General features: G+C 51.6%; 1 protein-coding gene across 1 annotated transcript in view; it reads left to right on the top strand.

Moving 5' to 3' along the window:
- SYCP2 (synaptonemal complex protein 2) overlaps positions 1 to 23,182 on the top strand; it is a 3,993,018-nt gene that overhangs the window by 3,909,230 nt on the left and 60,606 nt on the right. Inside the window, exon 44 of the mRNA XM_086932653.1 lies at positions 5,844 to 5,900. Coding sequence (XP_086788779.1) covers positions 5,844 to 5,900 — 57 coding nt within the window. The remainder of the gene's footprint in view (positions 1 to 5,843; positions 5,901 to 23,182) is intronic.

Genomic DNA, 23,182 nt, shown 5'->3' with positions numbered 1-23,182 from the left:
ATGCTGCCAGGGGCACTCCGTGAGGGTCCCGGAGGAAGTGTCTCCGTGTACAGGTGTCGATCACGACCTTCCCGGACACTTGTCCTCAATTCGGGTATGGGCGAACTCCTTCTCCAGTGCCTGTGGAGACTCCGCCGCTTCGGCTCACGCCACCGCCACGGCGTCCGAGGGCACCGATGAGGGGGCGTAGACAGCCGTCGCCGAGTCGGGCAGATCCGTTCACCCACAGTAGCCCCGGGGTGAGGGCCACCAACTCCCTCGGATGATCTGTGGCGCCAGAGTGTCGCGCCTCCCATGTAGTTGGACTGGCCAGGAAGACGTAGCTAGTTGCGGAGTCGCGAGGCGGGCCACCGCTTGGATCATAGGGCGTCCGCTCCCGGTGCCCTCTCGTGCGCGGGCACCCGTCCGGCCGTCCAACCGAGTGCAAATCCGTTGCAAAAGGTCCAATCCTGTAAAGTCCAATGTCCAAAACAACCGAGGATGGCGAAGCTGGGCGCCAGTCGACACCCGCGACACCTCTTCAACTCAGTAGTTTCGATCAAGGGGACAAAGGAGTCCGGGCGCCATGTTGGGTCGCACTCCGCAACTCCGCAAACTTCGGTACTTCTTCGGAGCAACCCTCGTCCAAACTCCACCAGGGCCCCGGGCAGGTTGCCGTCAGCACGCTCAGCAGAATGCGGGGTCTGGGGTGCCCCGCAGCCTCCGAATTTCAGGATAATCTCGGGCTTAGTCCCGGAGCCGAGCTCTCAGGCGACCATCGCCATCGGCGCCCAAGCCACGCCCCCCTTTACAACCAATCACCATAAGGGTTGTTTGGACTGATACAAGGTGATCACTAGAACTAGTGAGGATCATATATCAGGCCAACTTCTCACAGGCGCCGCATCCGACGGCCTTTGGCGATTTTTATTTCCATGAGGAGGCCCCGTCTGTTGCCTCTGTTTTACAGGAGACGGGTGATGAGTGTGACTGGGAGGGGTCTGAAGACCCTCTGGCATTGGCTTGCCAGTCTGAAGAGGACTGGACATATGAGCTTGGGAAGGCCAGTGATATTGACACTTCGCCAGACACTGGATTTGTCTCCCCTCCCACTGTGGCTATGGAGGAGGGGTCTACTTACAGTGTAGTGTTGACGAGGGCGGCCAAGGCCTTAAACCTTGAGCTCCCCGTCGCGGCCATGAGGACTAACCTCCTCACTGAGGTCCTCAAACCGCAGACAAGGTCCAGTGAGCCCCTGCTGCAGTTCAATGAGGCCTTGTGTGACGTTCTTGTGGGCACTTGGTCCAAGCCCGCCACAGATCCGCCTGTGGATAGGAACGTGGCCAGACGCTACCTCCTGGCCCCGGGCGACCCTTGCTTTTTGTCCACCTATCCCGGATGTATGTCGTTACAACGCATACTTTTACTCCGCGTACCATTACAACGCGGTATTTACAATGCATACCGCTACAACGCATCGCGCTTTGGGGTGCTGGATAGTGGTAAGTATAATTTACTATTCTAACTCCAGTCCCCGTGGACCCTAGGGAAGGTGTTGGATAGTAAATTAAACTTACCTCTTATCCTAGAGCGCCCCCCAGCGCAATGCGTTGTAACGGTATGCGTTGTAATGCCCGCGTTGTAGTGGTAGTGCGGAGTAAAAAATGCGTTGTAACAGGTGAATACCCCTATCCCACCCCCGAGAGCCTGGTTATCCAGGCCTCCCCTTCCCAGACCGCATTCCCGACGGCTCCGCCCGATCGGGAATCCAAGAGATATGAACAATTCGGGAAGAAAGTGTTCTTGTCCCTGAGGATGGGGCTACGGTCTGTCAATATCGCCTGTCTCTTGGGCCGCTACACCCACACCCTGTGGGACGCGGTCGCGGACGTGCTGCAACAATGTCCGGAGGATGTCCGGGCTAAACTCGCCCAAACCCTTGTGGAGGGCCGAGATGCAGCGCGATATTCCATCCGGTGTGGGCTGGATACCACGGACTCACTGGGCAGGGTGATGGCAACGACAGTGGCGGTTGGACGCCACGCCTGGTTGAGGTCCGCCAACTTTTTGGCCGATGTCCAGGCCACACTTCTGGACATGCCGTTCGATGGCCATTGCCTCTTTGGCGACAAGGCAGACCATGCGCTTGAGCGTTTTAAGGACTCCATGGCTACTGCCAAGTCCTTGGGCCTCTCGGCGACACGCCAGAAATCGGGTGCCTTTCGCTCCTTTCGTGGCCACGGAAGGGGCGCCCCCACACGTGCTGCCAGCCACACACCTCAGAATGTTCAACTGCGAGGGGGGGCCATCGAGCGCGTTCCTGGGCCAGAAGTAGGGTGTGGTTGTTACTCCCCCTACTTTCTGGTACCCAAGAAGGGCAAAGGGGGCCTACGCCCGATCTTGGACCTACGGAACGTCAACGGCTTCCTCCGGAAGGAGAAGTTCAAGATGCTGACTTTGGCTCAGGTCTTAGCTGCCCTGGACCCTGGAGACTGGCTGGTAGCGTTGGACTTGCAGGAGGCTTATTTTCACTTCCCCGTCCTGCCGGCCCACCGGCTTTACCTGCGGTTCACGGTAGGCCACGAGTACTTTCAGTTTACCGTGCTCCCCTTCGGCCTTACCAGCGCCCCCCGGGTGTTCACAAAGGTGATGGCGGTGGTCGCAGCTCATCTGCGCAGGTTAGAGGTGTCAGTCTTCCCCTACCTCGACGACTGGTTGTTGAAGGCGGGCTCGCCCCAGACAGTCGTTGGCCACCTCCAGACTATGGCCGAACTCCTGCACTTGCTGGGGTTCTCCATCAACGTGCCGAAGTCACACCTGTGTCCCTCTCAGAAGCTCCTCTTCATCGGAGCGGTTCTAGACTTGGCGCAGTTTCGGGTTTATCCTCCCGAACAGCGGGTTCGGGATATTCAGGCTCTGATTCCGATGTTTCAGCCTTTATCCCGAATCTCGATTAGGTTGACGCTGCGCTTCTGGGGCTGATGGCCTCCTGCATCCTTCTGGTGCATCACGCCCGGTGACGGATGCGGGCTCTGCAGTGGGACCTGAAGTTTCAGTGGGCCCAGCATCAGGGCAACTTGTCCGATCATGTCTTGATCTCTGAGGGCACTGCAAGACAGTTGCAGTGGTGGCTCACGACCGCGATTGGGTCAGTGGCAGATCCCTCTCCCTACCCCACCCGGAGCACGTGGTTGTGACGGACGTGTCCCTCCAGGGCTGGGGAGGCCACAAGGGAGAGGCGGAGATCAGAGGCCTCTGGTCTCCGGCGGAGTCCAGGCTCCAAATCAACGTTTTGGAGCTGCGGGCGATTCGTCTAGCACTGAAGGCATTCTTCCCCTCTGCTTGGGGGAGTGTAGTGCAGGTGTTCACGGACAGCACCACCGCCATGTGGTACTGCAACACACAGAGTGGGGTGGGGTCATGGACCCTATGCCAGGAGGGCGTGACCCTGGTTGTTCAACACCTGGCAGAACTCAGCCATCGGTGCATGATGGATCACGAATGGCGTCTGAACTCGGACGTGGCGCAAGGCCTCTTTCAGCAGTGGAGAGAGCCTTGGTTAGATCTATTTGCCACAGAAGAGAACGCGCAATGTCATCAGTTCTGTGTGTTGGAATTTCCAAGGCGGCACTCGCTTTTCGTCGCGAGTGGAGCTGCGGTCTATTGTACGCCTTTCCGCCTATACCACTTCTGCCCAGAGTGCTGAAGAAGATCAAGCGTGACCGGGCACAAGTCATCCTTGTGGCTCCGGATTGGGCACGAAGGTACTGGTATCCCGAGCTACTCAGCATGCCAGTCGATCCCCCGATTCGTCTGCCTCTTCAGGAGGACCTTCTGTCGCAGCAGCAGGGGACGGTCCTGCACCCGAACCTGTCCAGTCTCCACCTCCATGTTCGGAGATTGAGCGGCGACAGTTGAGGCCATTTGTCTTGCCTCCTGAAGTCTGTAACATCATTCTGGCAGCCAGGCGTCCCTCCACTAAGTTGGTATATGCCTGCAGGTGGAACAGATTTGTGGCATGGTGCACAGCAAAGGCTGTAGATCCTCTCAATGCCCCTCTTTCTGAGGTTCTCCTCTCTTTCTCTTGCCCAGCAGGGCTCTGCTGTGGGCACTATCAAGGGCTACCTTTCTGCCCTTTCAGCCTTCCTAAGGCTGCCTGACCAACCATCTTTGTTCAGACCCCTATTGTAAATCGATTTCTGAAAGGCATCACACACACGTTTCCACCTGTTCCCTTCGTAATGCCTCAGTGGGACTTGAACCTGGTTCTAACTTTTCTGATGTGCCTTCCCTTTGAGCCACTTCACAACTGTCCTATCCGCCTTCTTACTCTGAAGACTGCTTTCCTAGTTGCCATCACCTCTGCCAGGAGAGTGAGTGAGCTCCAGGCGTTATCCTCTAAACCTCCCTTCCTTTCTGTCCATCCGGACAAGGTTGTGTTGCGAACAAGACCCTCTTTTCTGCCCAAGGTTGTCACGGCCTTCCACATCGGGCAGTTTATTACCTTGCTCACCTTCTTTCCGCCTCCGCATCCCTCGAAAGAGGAAGAGAGGCTCCACCGTCTGGACCCAAAACGTGCGCCCTCTTTTTATCTGGATCGCACACGCCAGTTCCGGGTGGATGACCAACTCTTTGTTGGTTATGTGGGCGCTAAGAAGGGAAAGGCAGTGCACAAGAGGACCATCTCGCGGTGGATCATCTTGTGTATCCAGGTGTGTTACTCCTTGGCTAAGAAGGAGCCCCCTGTTAGGTTGAGGGCTCATTCCACTCAGGCCACGGCGACTACCACCGCCTTGGGCCGAGGAGTGCCCTTGCAGGACATTTGTCAGGCAGCTACGTGGGCCTCGCTGCACACGTTTGCAAGACACAATTGCCTGGACAGCCAAGTCCGGAGGGATGGCTTCTTTGGCTGTTCCGTCCTCCAGGAGTTTCTGGTGTGATTATTGGTTCACAGACCCACCACCGGGGTTGGTATTGCTGGGGTATCTATTCTAAGGTAAGGAATCTATCACTAACGTGTCTCTTTCAGATGCACAAGCTACTACTTGTGTAATGATATATCTGTAAGAGGCATTAGTTAGTGATAGATTCCTTACCGACTCACCCATCCTCCCCGTTTCTGCGAACCGATATCTAGGGTTAAGGTCATCCCCTTTCAGGGCCCTAGTTTCATTGGCACCAGTGTTGGTTTTTAGCATGGCTCTGCGTTTCTGGCGCGGAAAAGCTGTGTCTAAGAACTGAGGTCAGCCCGTGGAGGCGGCGTCTAAGTACTCCGACGACGCCATCACGGCGCCCACGATGCCGACGACGGAGGCGGAGCCGCAGACGACGCCTACCGACGCGCAAGGGTACTGCTACGCAAAAATTTCCGGATCCAGTCTCACGCCTGGGGATATTCTAAGGTAAGGAATCTATCACTAACTAATGTCTCTTACAGATATATCGTTACACAAGTAGTAACTTGTGCGTTTTGTTCAATATACCGTGTGCGGGACATGGAAAAACAAGTAGGTGAATCCACAACTGATGTGACAGTGCCACCTAGCATCGGTAATCTGTCATGACTGAAAACATTTCCAGACTGTGCGAAGCATGGAAAACGGTCCATACAATGAATCTGGATGAGCTCCCGTATTTATCAGAAATAAGTTTCTGAATGGTAGCGAAGCATTTAATAACATTTTATCGATCCTGAATTTTATGGAAAAACCTGGCTTTTACAGTTTTAACCGTCTACTTTCTAAAATAAAGATAGTGATGAAGAATATTGTTTTGTAGCATAAACTAGCATTCCATTTTGCAATGTATGCGGATGGCCGTAAGCAAAGAATATAAATAACCCTGTTCTTTATAAATGATCATAGATGCGTCTCATGAGAGAAGATATGAAAGCTGTCCAAGATAGACTTCTTAAAGAAACGGTAAGTTCTTTGCTTCTCTTATGCTGTCATTTATTGAGCTATATACCTAAAACTCTCTCCAAACTCTATTCTGTATCTATCTATTTCGAACCATTTTCATCAAATTGTTACGCAGCTTTAATTGTTACGCAGCTTTAATTAAGTAGCTTTCTGTTAGTAAAGTTAAATCATAAAATGTTCCACTTTCCTTTGCTAAATAAAACATTTATAGTGTGGGTCATTCCATAGCAGTACGCCCTAAAAATCTCTTCAAGAAAGTAAACCAAAAGTTGTATTATTTATGTCAATAATACTTTTATGGTATAGCGTAGCGTTTAACTATTTGGCCTCCTAACACTTTTGAGCCATAGTTTGATGTCTTCTGCAATCGCAGTTTGAGGTTAGAGACAAATGTGAAATTTGTTAATGTAAACTTCCAGCCCAAATCCCCAGTTTCCCCAAGTTCGCGCATAAAAGGACTGTGAAAAGAGAGACTCACCTCCACTCTAAGCAGTTTTTAGGTCTGGTTTGCTAAAGACATATTGGAGACATTCAGAAACCTATCTGGGAGTGCAACCTGCCCTTTTCTTACAATTGGCTTTGTGGTTTATAACTCAAAATGTTGGGCTTTCATGTTTCCTGGCTCTATTTGTTTTAGGCTATCCGGTTCAGTTTGTCCCTCCCAAAGAGAAAAGCCGTTTCATGCTACCTCTCCTTGTATTTTTCCAGGGGTGCCCCTTTGTGTGAACAGGTCTTTAAATCTTGTTCTTATCTTGCCACATTGGCTGTGAATTCAAAGACAAAGGTCAAATGTTAGGCTCATCTTCAGAGAGATTGGTTGTTTACTAAAGGATTTATGTGACAATCTTGCTGGATACTGGGGGTAGAGGAAAGGTTTTTTTTTCTAGCACACAACATTCAAACGAACTGTGCCTAGTATTTCAGAATATATCAGAATTAGCAAAGCCCAAATGAAGCACATTTAAAAAAAAATCTTATGTGTCGGAAACAAATACTTTATTCTGATCAAAACAAATCAATACAGTAGGTGTTGCCATTTCCACGCATTATCGTTTGTGCACTGTATAGTTTTATTCGTAAAACTGTATATCTATGGAAATGTAATGGTCATTTCAATTGTAAATGTGTTGTCTGCAATAGCAGTGTGCTAATGATCCATCACTAACACACCATGCATTCTCAGCTCTACTCTGCACCACTCCACTCTGCTCTGCACCTCTCTACTTTACACCACGCCTCTTCACACTTCTCCACTCTACACCACTACACTTTACGCCACTTCACTCAACTCCACTGCACTTTACACTTCTCTGGTCTACTCCACACCACTCTACTCTATGTCAATGCATTCTCAACCACTCTACTTTACACCACTCTGCAACACTGCACACTAGGCCACTGCACTTTATGCCAATACACTCCGTGTCCCACTCCACTCTGCACCTCTGTGCTCTATGCCAATCCACTTTACACCACTCTAATTTACTCTGCACCACTGCACTCTATGCCACTCTACTCTACGTCACTGTACTCTACCCTGCACCACTTCATTCTATGCCACTTCACTCTAACCTACACCTCTTCACTCTATGCCTCTTCACTCTACCCTGCTCCACGCCACTTCGTTCTACCATGCACCTGTCCACTCTATGCCACTTCACTCTACTCTGGAACAATCTACTCTACGCCACTCTACTCTGTACCACTCTACACTACTGTACTCTACAGCACTTCACTCTACCCTACTCTACTCTGCACCGCTGCACTTTACGCCACTATATTTTATGCTACTACACTCTATGACACTCTACTCTGCACCACTCCACTCTATGTCCCTGTATTCTATGCTACTGCACTCTATGTTACTCTGCTTTGCAGCACTCCACCCTATGCCACTGCACTCTAGTATGCACCATTGTAATCTACGCCACTGCATTCTACTGCTGAATTCTATACTGCTGCACTCTACGTCACTGCAGTCTATGCCACTGTACTCTGCAACACTCTACACCAATGCACTCTACACCAGTCCACTCTACTCTGCACCACTCCATTCTACTCCACTCTATGCTACTGCACTACTCTATGCCACTGCACTACTCTGTGCCACAGCACTCCACGCCACTCTATTCTGTAACACTGCACTTTATGCCACTGAACTCTACCCCACTTTCCTCTGCACTACTGAATTGTATGCCACTACAGTGAACGCCACTCTACTCTGCATCACTCAACTCTACACCACTAAGCTTTGAAGCACTCCACTCTACACCACAGCACTCTATGCCACTGCTCTCCACAGCACTTTACTGTGGTCAGCACTGTGAGAAGTTGGCCCGATATGCAGCGTTCGCTATTCTAGCGACCGCTATGTATCGTTCCAAACAACCCTTATGATGATTGGTTGTAAGTCAACCTATAGACCAGCTATCCTAGTAGCGTGGATACGAGCAGTCTAAGGCTAAAGACTCGAGAGGGCGTGTTAAGCCAGCTGTTTACCACACATGTATCCCTTGAACACCCAGTGAAAGGACACCACACAAGTGTTATGAAAATAAACAGTATATTTATTTAAGAATCACAACAGCCCTGTACTCTTTATGAGGACAGGGTACTAAGCACAAACCAAATCTCTTAGGAAAATACTTCAAGTGCACAATTAAAACAAGTGTCCGAAGACACGGGAAGTTTAGTGGTCTCGGGCGGACCCGATAAGGCAGGTCGGAAGCGAGGGACTCAGGACCCTAGAGTAAGGAGGCTATGCAGGCACCGAAATGCCGAAGTTACCTAGCCACGAGGGCTGCGGCTGCACAAGTCTTACAGGCGTCGGGGGTCTTCGCTGACGAGCCAGGAGCCGGAAGAAAAGGAGTTGCTGGCCGGCGACCAGTGATGAATAGTTCGTAGAGATCCAAGCCTGGATCAGAGATCGTTGGTACCTGAAAGCAGAGGGGACCAAGTTCGTACTACTAGCCAGTAGTCAGAGGGTACCAGGAGGGCACCGGTTGGCCGTCACCTCGACCAGGTGAGTGGGCGACGCTAGGCTCTGCAGTCTCACGGACCAGGAGGCGTTGTCGGCGACCAGGATGGAGGTGCGAGCTGTCCCACGAAGGATGATGCTGTCGGCGTCGCTGGGCCCAGGATTGGGGCAACAAGCCTTGGCAGATCTCAGGGCCACGTGGTAGGCCTAAGATGGCGTCTTGAATGGACCAGGTGGGTCCGGGGTGCTCCTCTCGGAAAAGGGAGCAAGGGCCAATCTGGAGCAACCAGACCAGCAGAGTTGTTTGTCGGTCGTCGTCAAGGAAGGGCACAAGCCAGCGGCTAGTGACCGGACAACGTGCTGAGCGGCGAGCAGAAGGGCCCCACGCAGATCGTGGAGATGCTGGGAGACTGCACTTCGGTGCTGGAGCGGCTCAGGGTCGGGGCTTCTCGGACCCCAGAGCACTCACCAGAGAATTGCTTCGATGGTCGTGCTGGTTAAGAGCGTGCAGGTTCTGATGATGGCCGGTCCCTCGAGGTCTCGTCGCACCCACAGATCACAGCTGAGCTGATGACGTGGGTAGAGGTCAGAGGTGCCAGGGAAGCCGGTTCTCGTCGAGCTGGGCCGTCGGATTCCTTGAGGAAGGACTTACAGCAAACCGCAGAGTTCTTAGATGGTGCCCGCTGATGCAGGGTGACTACTCCTTAGTCACAAGGGAGGAATCTTGAGAAGAGTCTCGAATGTCCTTTCGTAGAAAGTAGTTCTTGATTCAAAGATGATCTAATTTGGAAGGGTCCCCGCTCCGGCCTTTATTCTAAAGAAAGGGGTGGGTACATGACTAGGTCCTGCCCTAAGGGTGGGACCAGGAAGGGGGGTAGTTACACCCCTCTCCCCTGCCGGACTTTCCCCAGGCCAGGGCTGGTGCCCCTGGAACTGGTTCTAACCGGCAGATGCGTAGTGAGCACCGGGGTGCCACTCCGCAGTCACCTTCTCGCAAAAGCCCTACCTACCCAGAATACACAAACCCTGTCTGGGACGGTGCGAACACCGCCCTCGACAGGAAACCCTTTGTCCAAGCTCTCCTCGCTGGAAGGACTCCCAGCAGCAGGAGGTCAGACTCGTGTCTGTGGTGGCAGCATCCATTTTGTGGAGCTGAGGCTTTAGTTAACTTTAACCGGGGTTCACAGTTACGTACATGTCGTGTCCCTCTAGAAGGGCGGAATGCTAACCTCGTCGCCAGAATTGGTGAGGGGGCAGCATCCCGATTCGTATGACACCTTACTCGACATGCCTTGATAACGCGACACCGAAGTTACCGATGTGGTACGCGTTATCATGGAACAGCCATTGGGTCTTGATTCCGCAAGCTGCAACCGGGCTCGGCTCGGGCCAGAACCTAGTTCACACGAGCCCACGCACTCTGCCTTCAGGATTGTCAAGGCCTGCCATAGGAGTGACTGATAGGAACTCGGGTGTCCATTGTATGGTTAGATATAGAGCTACTATACCTAAAGCAAAGGGTGATTACACGACTTTGCCCCAGCTGTCATGCAGCCAGTTGTGTCAAATTTAGGAGGCCAGCCAGGGGTGGCATAATACATGCTGCAGCCCCTGGCGGCCCTGGGTACACCTATGCCCTGCGTTACGGGGTCTGATAAGGTGGCCCAGTACCAATTGGTAAATGCACCTAGGGTACATATCGTAATTTAGAAAGAGAACAGCCAGGCTGTGGGTCTGATTGGCAGGCCCACAGCCAGAGAAAGTCGTAAACCAGTGAAACAAAAGCAAAAAATCTGGGTGATCATAGGATTGCAGACCCTACTCTCCTACATGACCCCCCCCCAAACGTCGGAACAATAAGCTAACCTTGACCAGGTGAGTCTTCTTGTTCTAAGTGGAAATATCTGGAGAGCCCATCGGCATTGCCATGATCAGTACCAGGTCTATGTTCCACTGTAAAGTCCATCCCCTGTAGGGAAATGGACCACCTAAGCAGTTTGGGGTTTTCACCCTTCATCTGATTTAGCCATAAGAGGGGCTTATGGTCGGTCTGAATCTTGAAGTGAGTGCCAAACAAGTATGGCCTCAGCTTCTTCAGGGCCCAAACCACAGCAAAGGCCTCCCTCTCAATAGCTGACCAATTCTTCTCTCTAGGGGTCAGCCTTCTGCTTATAAAAGCAATGGGCTGGTCTTGACCATCAAAATTCAGTTGAGAAAGAACAGCTCCCACACCCAACTCAGAAGCATCTGTTTGGACAATGAATGGTTTGGAGTAGTCCGGACTCTTAAGGATAGGCGCCGTGCACATGGCCTGCTTTAGGTCATCGAATGCTTTTTGACAGCTCGCTGTCCACTGAACCTTCTTTGGCATTTTCTTGCTTGTCAGTTCGTTTAATGGTGTCACGATGGAACCATAGTTCCTGACAAACTTCCGGTAGTATCCAGTCAGGCCCAAGAAAGCTCGAACCTGAGTCTGGGTGGTTGGAGGAGCCCAGTCCCTGATTGACTGTATTTTGCTCTCCAGTGGCTGAACCTGGCCTCCACCTACAAGGTGGCCCAGGTATACAACCTGTGTCTGCCCTATCTGGCACTTGGTGGCCTTGATAGTGAGGCCTGCTGCTTGCAGAGCCTCTAACGCTTTCCGCAGGTGGACCAGGTGATCCTCCCAGGTGGAGCTAAAGACAGCAATATCGTCTAGATACGCCGCACAGAAGTGATCCAGCCCAGTAAGGACTTGATTCACCAACCTTTGGAAGGTGGCAGGTGCATTTTTCAGACCAAAGGGCATCACCACGAACTGATAATGCCCACCAGGGGTAGAAAATGCGGTCTTAGGCTTGGCGTCCTCAGCTAACCTGATTTGCCAATACCCAGCTGTCAGGTCAAACGTACTTAGGTAGTTGGCCGAAGCCAATCTATCGATAAGCTCGTCTGCCCTTGGTATTGGGTGGGCGTCAGTCTTAGTGACTGCATTGAGACCCCTGTAGTCTACGCAGAACCTCATCTCTTTCTTACCGCCCTGGGTGTGAGGTTTCGGCACTAGAACTACGGGACTAGCCCAAGGGCTATCCGAGGGTTCAATGACTCCCAGCTCCAACATTTTCTGCACTTCACTCTTGATGCAGTCTCTAACGTGATCAGGCTGCCGGTAGATTTTACTCTTGACGGGCAAGCTGTCACCAGTGTCAACCTCATGGGTGCACCAATCGGTCTGACTGGGTGTTAGAGAGAACATATGTCTGAAAGACTGAAGAACCTGTTTACAGTCTTTCTGTTGATGTTCGGAGAGGCTGCCACAAAAGACAACACCATCGACCGATCCATCGTCAGGATTCTGAGTGAGCAGGTCGGGGAGAGGGTCACTCTCCTCTTCCTGTCCCTCATCTAGGGCCATGAGCAAACTCATGTCCTTCCTGTCGACATATGCCTTGAGCCTGTTGACATGAAGCACCCTGTGGGGGCTCCGGGGAGTTCCCAGGTCGACCAGGTAGGTGACCTCTCCCTTTTTCTCCAGGATGGTGTAGGGCCCGGACCATTTGTCCTTGAGTGCTGCTGGGGCCACTGGCTCCAACACCCACACCTTCTGTCCGGGCTGGTAAACAGTCAAGACAGCCTTTTGGTCATGCCAAGCTTTTTGGAGTTCTTGGCTGGCCTTAAGGTTTTCAGATGCCTTCTCCATGTATTCAGCCATCCGCGAGCGGAGGCCAAGCACATAGTCCACTATGTTGGCTGCAGGCTTTTTGAGAGGTCTCTCCCATCCTTCCTTCACCAAACATAGGGGTCCTCTCACAGGATGCCCGTACAAAAGTTCAAAAGGGCTGTAGCCAACCCCCTTCTGTGGGACTTCTCTGTAAGCGAATAAAAGGCAGGGGATCAGGACGTCCCATCTACGCCGAAGCTTTTCAGGTAGTCCATGAATCATCCCTTTGAGGGTCCTGTTGAATCTCTCAACAAGCCCATTGCATTGTGGATGATAGGGTGTAGTGAACTTGTAGTTGACACCACATTCCTTCCACATAGCAGTTAAGTAGCTCGACATAAAGTTTGCACCTCTGTCGGAGACGACCTCCTTAGGGAAGCCCACTCTGGAGAATACTCCAACTAGGGCTCTTGCCACAACAGGTGCTGTAGTGGTCCTAAGGGGAATAGCTTCAGGATACTTGGTGGCATGATCCACTACCACCAGTATAAACTTGTGCCCTGATGCTGTTGGTGGTTCCATGGGACCGACGATGTCGATCCCCACCCGTTCAAAGGGCACCCCCACCACAGGCATTGGTATAAGGGGGGCCTTTGTCGTGCCACCTGACTTACCACTGGCTTGGCAAGTGACACAGGAGCGGCAAAACTCCTTTGTATCTTCGTTCATATGAGGCCAGTGAAAGTGTGAGACAAGCCTGTCCCACGTTTTCGTCTGGCCTAAGTGACCTGCTAAGGGAATCTCGTGGGCCAAGGTAAGTAGGAAACCACGCTGAGACAAGGGTACAACCAGCCTCCTGGTCATGCCAGGCTTGGGGTCTCTTGACTCAGTGTACAGGAGTCCATCTTCCCAGTATACCTTGTGGGTACCTGTGGCGTTCCCAGCAGCCTCAGCAGCAGCCTGCTGTCTGAGGGGTTCAAGAGAAGGGCAGTCTAACTGGTCCTTCCCCAGGTCTTCCCTTGAGGGTCCCCCTGAACCCAAGAATTCAACTTGATCAAGTTCGAACTCCCTAGGCTCAGTTTCCCTCAATTCCTGTAGGTCAGCCTCCTCTGAGACTTGATCCACGACCTGGGGCAAGGGGGAAGGCGCAGCCTTAACCCTACCACTCTTTTTCTTGGGAGGTGTCTGGTCCGTTGTTCCAGGATCCAGCACCTGTTCAGTGGGGCATTTCCTGACCTGTGACCTGGTCACAGCGAACACATGTGCTGGCAAGCCTAACATTTCCATGTGAGTCCGGTGCTCCACTTCTGACCATTGTGATGACTCCAAATCATTGCCCAACAAACAATCCACTGGGAGGTCTGAACTAACTACAACCTTCTTTTGGCCAGTTACCCCTCCCCAGGAGAAAGCTACAATTGCCATACTGTGATTGGTAGTGACATTGCTTGCATTGGTCACCAGGAATTCTGTACCTGGCATGATCTGTCCCGGGTCCACAAAGTTAGGTGTCACCATGGTGACACTGGCACAAGTGTCCCTATAGGCCTGAGCCATTTTTCCGTTTATGAAAGGCGTCTGTCTGTATTTGCCCAAAGTATTGGGACTTACGTCAGGGGACATATCCACATCCCCTGTACTGACAAGGACAGCCTGAGTGAGTGTGCCAACTAAGTTGTCACGCCCCTCAGAACCCAGGGTTAACCCTACTAAACCCTTGGGAGGTGCACTACCACTGCTGGCTGTACTAGGGGGCACAGGTGCCTTAGGGGCTGCAGTGGCAGGAGTCTGCCCTCCTCCTTTCTTGGTGCACTCACTAAACCAGTGAGATTTACTTTTGCAGTACTGGCACCATCTTTTGGATTGGCCTTCTTTCTTTGGGGAGCCTGACCCCCACCCTCTTTGGGTTGTTGGGGACCTGTCGAAGACTTCTGGTCATTTTGTTCCCCCTTAGAATCTTTACCCTTCTGGTCTGCTTTCTTCTGACCACCTTGATTCTGGCCCTGGTTCTGTTTAACTCTTGTACGAACCCATCTGTCTGCCTTCTTTCCCAATTCTTGGGGAGAGGTCAGATCCGAGTCGACAAGATGCTGATGCAACAACTGGTTCTGACAATTGTTTAAAATTTGCTCTCTCATCATCAAATTATACAATCCTTCGTAATCAGTAACCTTACTGCCCAGCAACCAGCCTTCAAAAGCCATAGTGGCACAATCGACAAAGTCAGACCAATCTTGAGACTGCGTTTTCTGGGTATCCCGGAACAGCACCCTGTACTGCTCCGTGGTTAGGCCAAACCCTTCGACGAGTGTATTCTTCAAGACGTGGTAATTATTAGCATCCTCTACCCTTGTGGTGAGGAGCTTGTCTCTTCCTTTACCTTCAAAGGAGAGCCACAAGATAGCTGCCCACTGACTCTGGGGAACACCTTGCACAGTGCAGGCCCTCTCCAAAGCAGTAATCCTTTTGTGGATGTCGTCCCCTTGTTTAAAGGGGGGCACTATCTTACCAAGGTGTTTCGTATCAAAACTCCTTTCCCTATTGCTAGGTATAATGCTGCCACCAGTGGGGACTGCCCCACTTAACTGTTGCTCTCTAGCAAAGGCAAGCCTCTCTTTGGCCAGGGCAAGTTCTTCCCTTTCAATCCTCAGATTAGCTGCCCTTTCCTTAGCTTCGTACACTCTCCTCTGAGGGGACGTCATCCCTCTTTGAGAAGAGTTGTGAGAGCCATTGGTTTGAAGGGATCTGCCAGAGTCTCTCGACAGAGATCGGGCTCGTCCATTCCCAATGTTAAGCTGACCTGATAGTGGCCCCGGGGGTCCCCCAGTACCACTGTCATGCTTGCTTAAGTTGGACCTGCTTAGTCTAACGACTTCTACCTGTCCCTTATCTGCCTCATCCCCAGAGGGATCCTCATCCTCATCATCCTCCACATCTTCGTTCTCAGTTGCGAGGTGGATGAGGTCAGGATCGTCTCTGGTTCCCTCGAGGGGAGGCATGTCTCCTTCTGGATTAGAAGAGCTGGGAAGGGTCTCAGCTTTTCTGGCATCATAAGTCTCCAAGAGACCAATCAGAAAGGACGTTGTGGGGTTAGACCCCTGCTTGATCTTCCTGGAGTGACACACTTGTCTTAACTCCTTGAAGCTCAGCACAGTATATCTTGAAGGGATGACCTGTGGAGGGTCAACTGACACAAGGGGAGACTCAGAGTTTCCTCCTTTGTCCGACATACTGTTTCTAGTGTGGTATAAGTGATGCACCTACCTACACTATGTGTTTACCTACTGATCCCTTGCTAAGAGTTGCAGCCAAGGTGTGCTAGGCCTTGAGGAGCTGCAACAGCTGGTTCAGTAGAACTCAGAGTATTCTAAGCTTAGTTATATGTACTAACAGTACTTATGTGATCTTTCAACAAGATATTCTTAGGATACGTGTGGTAAAACAACAGCAAGCTCAAATCCCAACCGCTGCTCACCAATGTGAGAAGTTGGCCCGATATGCAGCGTTCGCTATTCTAGCGACCGCTATGTATCGTTCCAAACGACCCTTATGATGATTGGTTGTAAGTTAACCTATAGACCAGCTATCCTATTAGCGTGGATACGAGCAGTCTAAGGCTAAAGACTCGAGAGGGCGTGTTAAGCCAGCTGTTTACCACACATGTATCCCTTGAACACCCAGTGAAAGGACACCACACAAGTGTTATGAAAATAAACGGTATATTTATTTAAGAATCACAACAGCCCTGTACTCTTTATGAGGACAGGGTACTAAGCACAAACCAAATCTCTTAGGAAAATACTTCAAGTGCACAATTAAAACAAGTGTCCGAAGACACGGGAAGTTTAGTGGTCTCGGGCGGACCCGATAAGGCAGGTCGGAAGCGAGGGACTCAGGACCCTAGAGTAAGGAGGCTATGCAGGCACCGAAATGCCGAAGTTACCTAGCCACGAGGGCTGCGGCTGCACAAGTCTTACAGGCGTCGGGGGTCTTCGCTGACGAGCCAGGAGCCGGAAGAAAAGGAGTTGCTGGCCGGCGACCAGTGATGAATAGTTCGTAGAGATCCAAGCCTGGATCAGAGATCGTTGATACCTGAAAGCAGAGGGGACCAAGTTTGTACTACTAGCCAGTAGTCAGAGGGTACCAGGAGGGCACCGGTTGGCCGTCACCTCGACCAGGTGAGTGGGCGACGCTAGGCTCTGCAGTCTCACGGACCAGGAGGCGTTGTCGGCGACCAGGATGGAGGTGCGAGCTGTCCCACGAAGGATGATGCTGTCGGCGTCGCTGGGCCCAGGATTGGGGCAACAAGCCTTGGCAGATCTCAGGGCCACGTGGTAGGCCTAAGATGGCGTCTTGAATGGACCAGGTGGGTCCGGGGTGCTCCTCTCGGAAAAGGGAGCAAGGGCCGATCTGGAGCAACCAGACCAGCAGAGTTGTTTGTCGGTCGTCGTCAAGGAAGGGCACAAGCCAGCGGCTAGCGACCGGACAACGTGCTGAGCAGCGAGCAGAAGGGCCCCACGCAGATCGTGGAGATGCTGGGAGACTGCACTTCGGTGCTGGAGCGGCTCAGGGTCGGGGCTTCTCGGACCCCAGAGCACTCACCAGAGAATTGCTTCGATGGTCGTGCTGGTTAAGAGCGTGCAGGTTCTGATGATGGCCGGTCCCTCGAGGTCTCGTCGCACCCACAGATCACAGCTGAGCTGATGACATGGGTAGAGGTCAGAGGTGCCAGGGAAGCCGGTTCTCGTCGAGCTGGGCCGTCGGATTCCTTGAGGAAGGACTTACAGCAAACCGCAGAGTTCTTAGATGGTGCCCGCTGATGCAGGGTGACTACTCCTTAGTCACAAGGGAGAAATCTTGAGAAGAGTCTCGAATGTCCTTTCGTAGAAAGTAGTTCTTGATTCAAAGATGATCTAATTTGGAAGGGTCCCCGCTCCGGCCTTTATTCTAAAGAAAGGGGTGGGTACATGACTAGGTCCTGCCCTAAGGGTGGGACCAGGAAGGGGGGTAGTTACACCCCTCTCCCCTGCCGGACTTTCCCCAGGCCAGGGCTGGTGCCCCTGGAACTGGTTCTAACCGGCAGATGCGTAGTGAGCACCGGGGTGCCACTCCGCAGTCACCTTCTCGCAAAAGCCCTACCTACCCAGAATACACAAACCCTGTCTGGGACGGTGCGAACACCGCCCTCGACAGGAAACCCTTTGTCCAAGCTCTCCTCGCTGGAAGGACTCCCAGCAGCAGGAGGTCAGACTCGTGTCTGTGGTGGCAGCATCCATTTTGTGGAGCTGAGGCTTTAGTTAACTTTAACCGGGGTTCACAGTTACGTACATGTCGTGTCCCTCTAGAAGGGCGGAATGCTAACCTCGTCGCCAGAATTGGTGAGGGGGCAGCATCCCGATTCGTATGACACCTTACTCGACATGCCTTGATAACGCAACACCGAAGTTACCGATGTGGTACGCGTTATCATGGAACAGCCATTGGGTCTTGATTCCGCAAGCTGCAACCGGGCTCGGCTCGGGCCAGAACCTAGTTCACACGAGCCCACGCACTCTGCCTTCAGGATTGTCAAGGCCTGCCATAGGAGTGACTGATAGGAACTCGGGTGTCCATTGTATGGTTAGATATAGAGCTACTATACCTAAAGCAAAGGGTGATTACACGACTTTGCCCCAGCTGTCATGCAGCCAGTTGTGTCAAATTTAGGAGGCCAGCCAGGGGTGGCATAATACATGCTGCAGCCCCTGGCGGCCCTGGGTACACCTATGCCCTGCGTTACGGGGTCTGATAAGGTGGCCCAGTACCAATTGGTAAATGCACCTAGGGTACATATCGTAATTTAGAAAGAGAACAGCCAGGCTGTGGGTCTGATTGGCAGGCCCACAGCCAGAGAAAGTCGTAAACCAGTGAAACAAAAGCAAAAAATCTGGGTGATCATAGGATTGCAGACCCTACTCTCCTACAAGCACCACTCTACGCCACTCTGTTATGCACCCCTCTATGTCACTGCACTCTATGCCCCTCTACTCTACATCATTGTACTCTACCCTACTCTACTGGGCATCACTCCACTTATCACCACTCCACTCTGCACCACTGCACTCTATGCGACTCAATTCTACTATGCAATACTTTAATCTAAACCACTACATTCTACACGACAGCACTCTATGCCACTTTACTCTGCAACACTCTGTGCCAATGTACTCTACACCAGCCCACTCTACACCACTCTGTGTTCGCCTCTGTACTCAACTCCACTCTATTCTACTCTAATACATGACACTCTATGCCACTCTACTCTACAATACTCCACTCCACTCTTTGCCATTCCACTCTGCGACACTCCATACCACTCTCCTCTGCACCACCAACATTTAGCAATGCTGAATAGCAGACACTCTGGTGTGCAACTTGGCTAAAGCACATTGATAAAGACAATAGCTCTTGCACAGTTGAGACCTATTGGCTTTACTAATGCTTGCTTGAGACTTGTCTCATGGTGTGACAGGTATGTCAACAAGGAAGGCTGGATTCAAGCCCTTCGTCACCTGTCACCGGCAAATGTTGGTGAGGGACTGAATCTCGTCTGTCTCTGGTGCCTTGAACACAACCACGATACCAAGACCTGCATCGATTGTCGCACCACAAGACCTTGAAAGAGAGATCCCTCAAGCTCCATGCTGCTCAACGGTCCCGGTCAAGAGGAAGGTCCCGGGATCGGTCGCAAAGACATAGGGTCCGATTCACAGAACTAATTTAAGACAAAATCCTAAACTTACTACCATTTTGGTATTCACAGAAGGCACTTACTAATTTTGGTATTCACAGAAGGGACTTACTCATTTCGGTATTCACAGAAGTTAGGAATCCTAACTTTAGGACTTCTAAATGCCTTCTGTGAATTCCGAAAGTCCTAAAGTTAGGATTTTTCTCAGTTTAGGAGTACTAAAGTTAGGACTCCTAACTTTAGGACTACTAAATGCCTTCGGTGAATACAGAAAGTCTTAAAATTAGGATTTTTTTCAATTTAGTAGTAGTAAAGTTAAGACTCTTAACTTTAGGACTCCTAAATGCCTTCTGTGAATACCAAAAGTCTTAAACTTAGAATTTTTCTCAGTTTAGTAGTAGTAAAGTTGAGAAAAATCCTAACTTTAAGACTTTCGGTATTCACAGAAGGCATTTAGGAGTCCTAAAGTTAGGACTCCTAACTTCTGTGAATACCGAAATGAGTATGTGCCTTCTGTGAATACCAAAATGAGTAAGAGCCTTCTGTGAATACCAAAATGGTAGTAAGTTTAGGATTTTGTCTTAAGTTAGTTCTGTGAATCGGCCCCAGTGTGTGTCTTGGCTCGGGCTACTTCTGCCCTTTGGGACTCTGCCGAGTCTCTTTTATCGGCCACTTCTGAGGGCGCTCATGTTGACCTCCTACATCTTCACCGTGATTTGGTGGAATTTACAATCCATTCGGCCTTGAATACTGCGGAGTCCTTAGGCCCTACGGCGCCATGCTTGGTTCCGGGATGGCGCCTTTCCAGAAAATATCCGGGAACGTCTTGCTGACCTACCCTTTGATGGGGTCCTTTTGTTTGATGCCCATGCCGATTCGGCTGTTAGGCACCTCCTTGCGGGCTTTCGTCCTCCCCATAGGTCTGTATTTCGCAGGTCTCCATTTGACATGTTCTGGGATGCTTAAGCTCTTATTCAGCATCCACCAGTTGCACTATGCGTTTTTCAGGCTGGTGGTAAGCCTACTGTGGCTTTTTCCACAGGTTGTTTGTGTTTGGTCCTCTGACTATGGTTTGTCCTAAGAGGTGTTCCCCCGTGGTTCTTGGGGATGTGCCATACACCAAGTTGGGTACCTCTATGCTATTGTATAGCTCTGCTATGCCTCAGACGGGCATAGAGGCCCCTTTGGGCTCTCTAAGTCCAATGACGCCATTGTCTTACCGTTGCACGGTGTTCAGTGTTGTGCCTTTCGGTGCGATCTCCTATATGCCATGGGTCGTCTAGTTGAGCCTTGCATATGTGCCTCGTTCTCCTCCTTTGGAGGTTTTCACTGTACTTAAGCATGCTTCAAAATGCGGCAACATCCTGCCACAGGTGCAGTAGGTGGGTTCCTCCTATGGCACCCGTAGTTGCGTGGTCATGGCTCACCCGCGTTGCTATATATATATATACTAGCAACCCGTGCCGACGTTGTCCGGGTATGAATTGCTGCCGGCGAGTAGTATATTGTTTCGTAGGATTTCGTTTCAATAGCATTTCTTATCTGTGACAGGCCTGTGAAACGCTCCGATTCACAGTGCACTGCTGATGCACTTAAGAGTGCACGTTCAGTAGTGTGTGATTGTAGAGAGTAGGGTCTGCAATCCTATGATCACCCAGATTTTTTGCTTTTGTTTCACTGGTTTACGACTTTCTCTGGCTGTGGGCCTGCCAATCAGACTCACAGCCTGGCTGTTCTCTCTCTAAATTACAACATGTACCCTAGGTGCATTTACCAATTGGTACTGGGCCACCTTATCAGACCCTGTAACTCAGACCCGGAATCCAGGGCATAGGTGTACCCAGGGCCTACCAGGGGCTGAAGCATGTATTATGCCACCCCTAGCTGGCCTCCTAAATTTGACACAACTGGCTGCATGACAGCTGGGGCAAAGTCGTGTAATCACCCTTTGCTGTAGATATAGTATACCTATATCTAACCCTAAAAATGGACACACAGATTCCTATCAGTCACTCCTATGGCAGGCCTTGACAATCCTGAAGGCAGAGTGCTTGGAATCGGGTGAGATGGTGCCCTGGAATGAGCTGGGCCTGTCTGCAGCTTGCGGAACCAAGTCCTAATAGCTGTTCCATGATAACGCATACCATATACTCTTAAGTGCATTATAATCCTCGCGGTTAAATGCTAACTTTGGTATTGCTTTATCAAAACATGTCGAGTAAGGTGTCATACGAATTGGAATACTAACCCCTCGCCAATTCTGGCGACGGGGTTAGCATTCCACCCTTCTAGAGGGACACAACATGTATGTAACTGTGAACCCCGGTTAAAGTTAAACGAAGCCTCAGCTCCACAAAATGGATGCTGCCACCACAGACACGAGTCTGACCTCCTGCTGCTGGGAGTCCTTCCAGCGAGGAGAGCTTGGACAAAGGGTTTCCTGTCCGGGGCGGTGCTAGCACCATCCCAGACAGGGTTTTGTGTATCCTGGGTAGGCAGGGCTTTACAGGAAGGTGACTGCTGAGTGGCACCCCGGTGCTCACTACGCATAGGCCGGTCAGAACCAGTTCCAGGGGCACACCAGCCCCTGGCCTGGGGAAAGTCCGGCATGGGAGAGGGGTGTTACCACCCCCCTCCTAGTCCCACCCATAGGCAGGACCTAGTCACCGGGTCAGCCCCTTTTCTTAGTATAAAGATAGGAGCGGGCCCCCTGTTCAAATTAGATCATCTTTGGAATCAAGACACGACTTTCCGCGAAAGCACCTCAAGATTTCTTCTTCAAGATTCTCCCTTGTGACTAAGGAGTAGTCACCCTGCATCCGCAGGCACCATCTTAAGAACACTGCGGTCTGCTGCAAGTCCTTCCTCAGGAATCCGACGACACAGCTCGACGAGACCCAGCTTCCCTGGCACCTCTGACCTCTACTCACCTCTACAGCCAAGCTGAGAACCGTGAGTGCGACGAGACCTCGAGGGACCGACGATCGCCAAGACTGCACGACTTCTTTACAGCAAGCCCGCCGAGTGTTCCACTGGTGAGTGCTTTGGGGTCCGAGAAGCCCCCACCCTGAGCAGCTCCAGCACCGAAGATCAGCCTCCCAGCATCTCCACGATCTGCGTGGGGCCCTTCTGCTTTTTGCTGCTCACCGCGTTGTTTGGCTACTAGCCGGCTGGCTTGTGGCCTTCTTAACGACGCCCGACGACATCACTGCTGCTGGTCTGGTTGCTCCAGACTGGCCCTTGCTTCCTTCCAAAAGAGAAGCACCCCGGACCCTCCTGGTCCACTCCAGACGCCATTTTAGGTCCACCGCGTGGGCTTGAATTTGCCAAGGCTTTGTTGCCCAATTCTGGGTCCAGCGACGCCGACAGCTTCATCCATCGTGGGACAGCTCGCTCCTCCATCCTGGTCGCCGACAACGCCTCCTGGTCCGTGAGATCTGCAGAGCACAGCGTCACCCACTCACCTAGTCGAGGTGACTACCATCCGGTGCCCTCCTGGTGCCCCCTGACTACTGGCTAGTAGTCACGAACTTGGTCCCCTCTGCTTTCAGGTGTCATCTCTCTTCAAGATCCAGGCTTGGATCACTCCGAACTCTCTTCACTGGTCGCCTGCCAGCATCTTTCTTCCAGGCTCCTGGTCCGTCTACGAGGATTCCCGACGTCTTTTGAGACCTATGCAGCTGCAGCCCCTGGGCTAGGTAACTTCGGCATTTCGGTGCCCCAGCATAGCCTCACTATCCAAGGGTCAGAATCCACTTTCGTTTTCCTCCTACCAGGTCGGGTTCGCCCGAGAACACTAACTTTGTCTTTACTAGCTACCATAGACTTTGTCCCGCATCACGCGTGAGAGTGCACACTCTGCACCGAGTCCCCTGGGTCTCCTAGAAGTAATCTAACGATTCTATAGTTAAGTCCTAGCGATTCCAAAGCCTATT

This window comes from Lissotriton vulgaris, chromosome 7 (assembly GCF_964263255.1).
Source record: "Lissotriton vulgaris chromosome 7, aLisVul1.2, whole genome shotgun sequence".
NCBI lineage: Eukaryota > Metazoa > Chordata > Amphibia > Caudata > Salamandridae > Lissotriton > Lissotriton vulgaris.
This window is presented reverse-complemented; position numbering and strand designations above follow the sequence as displayed.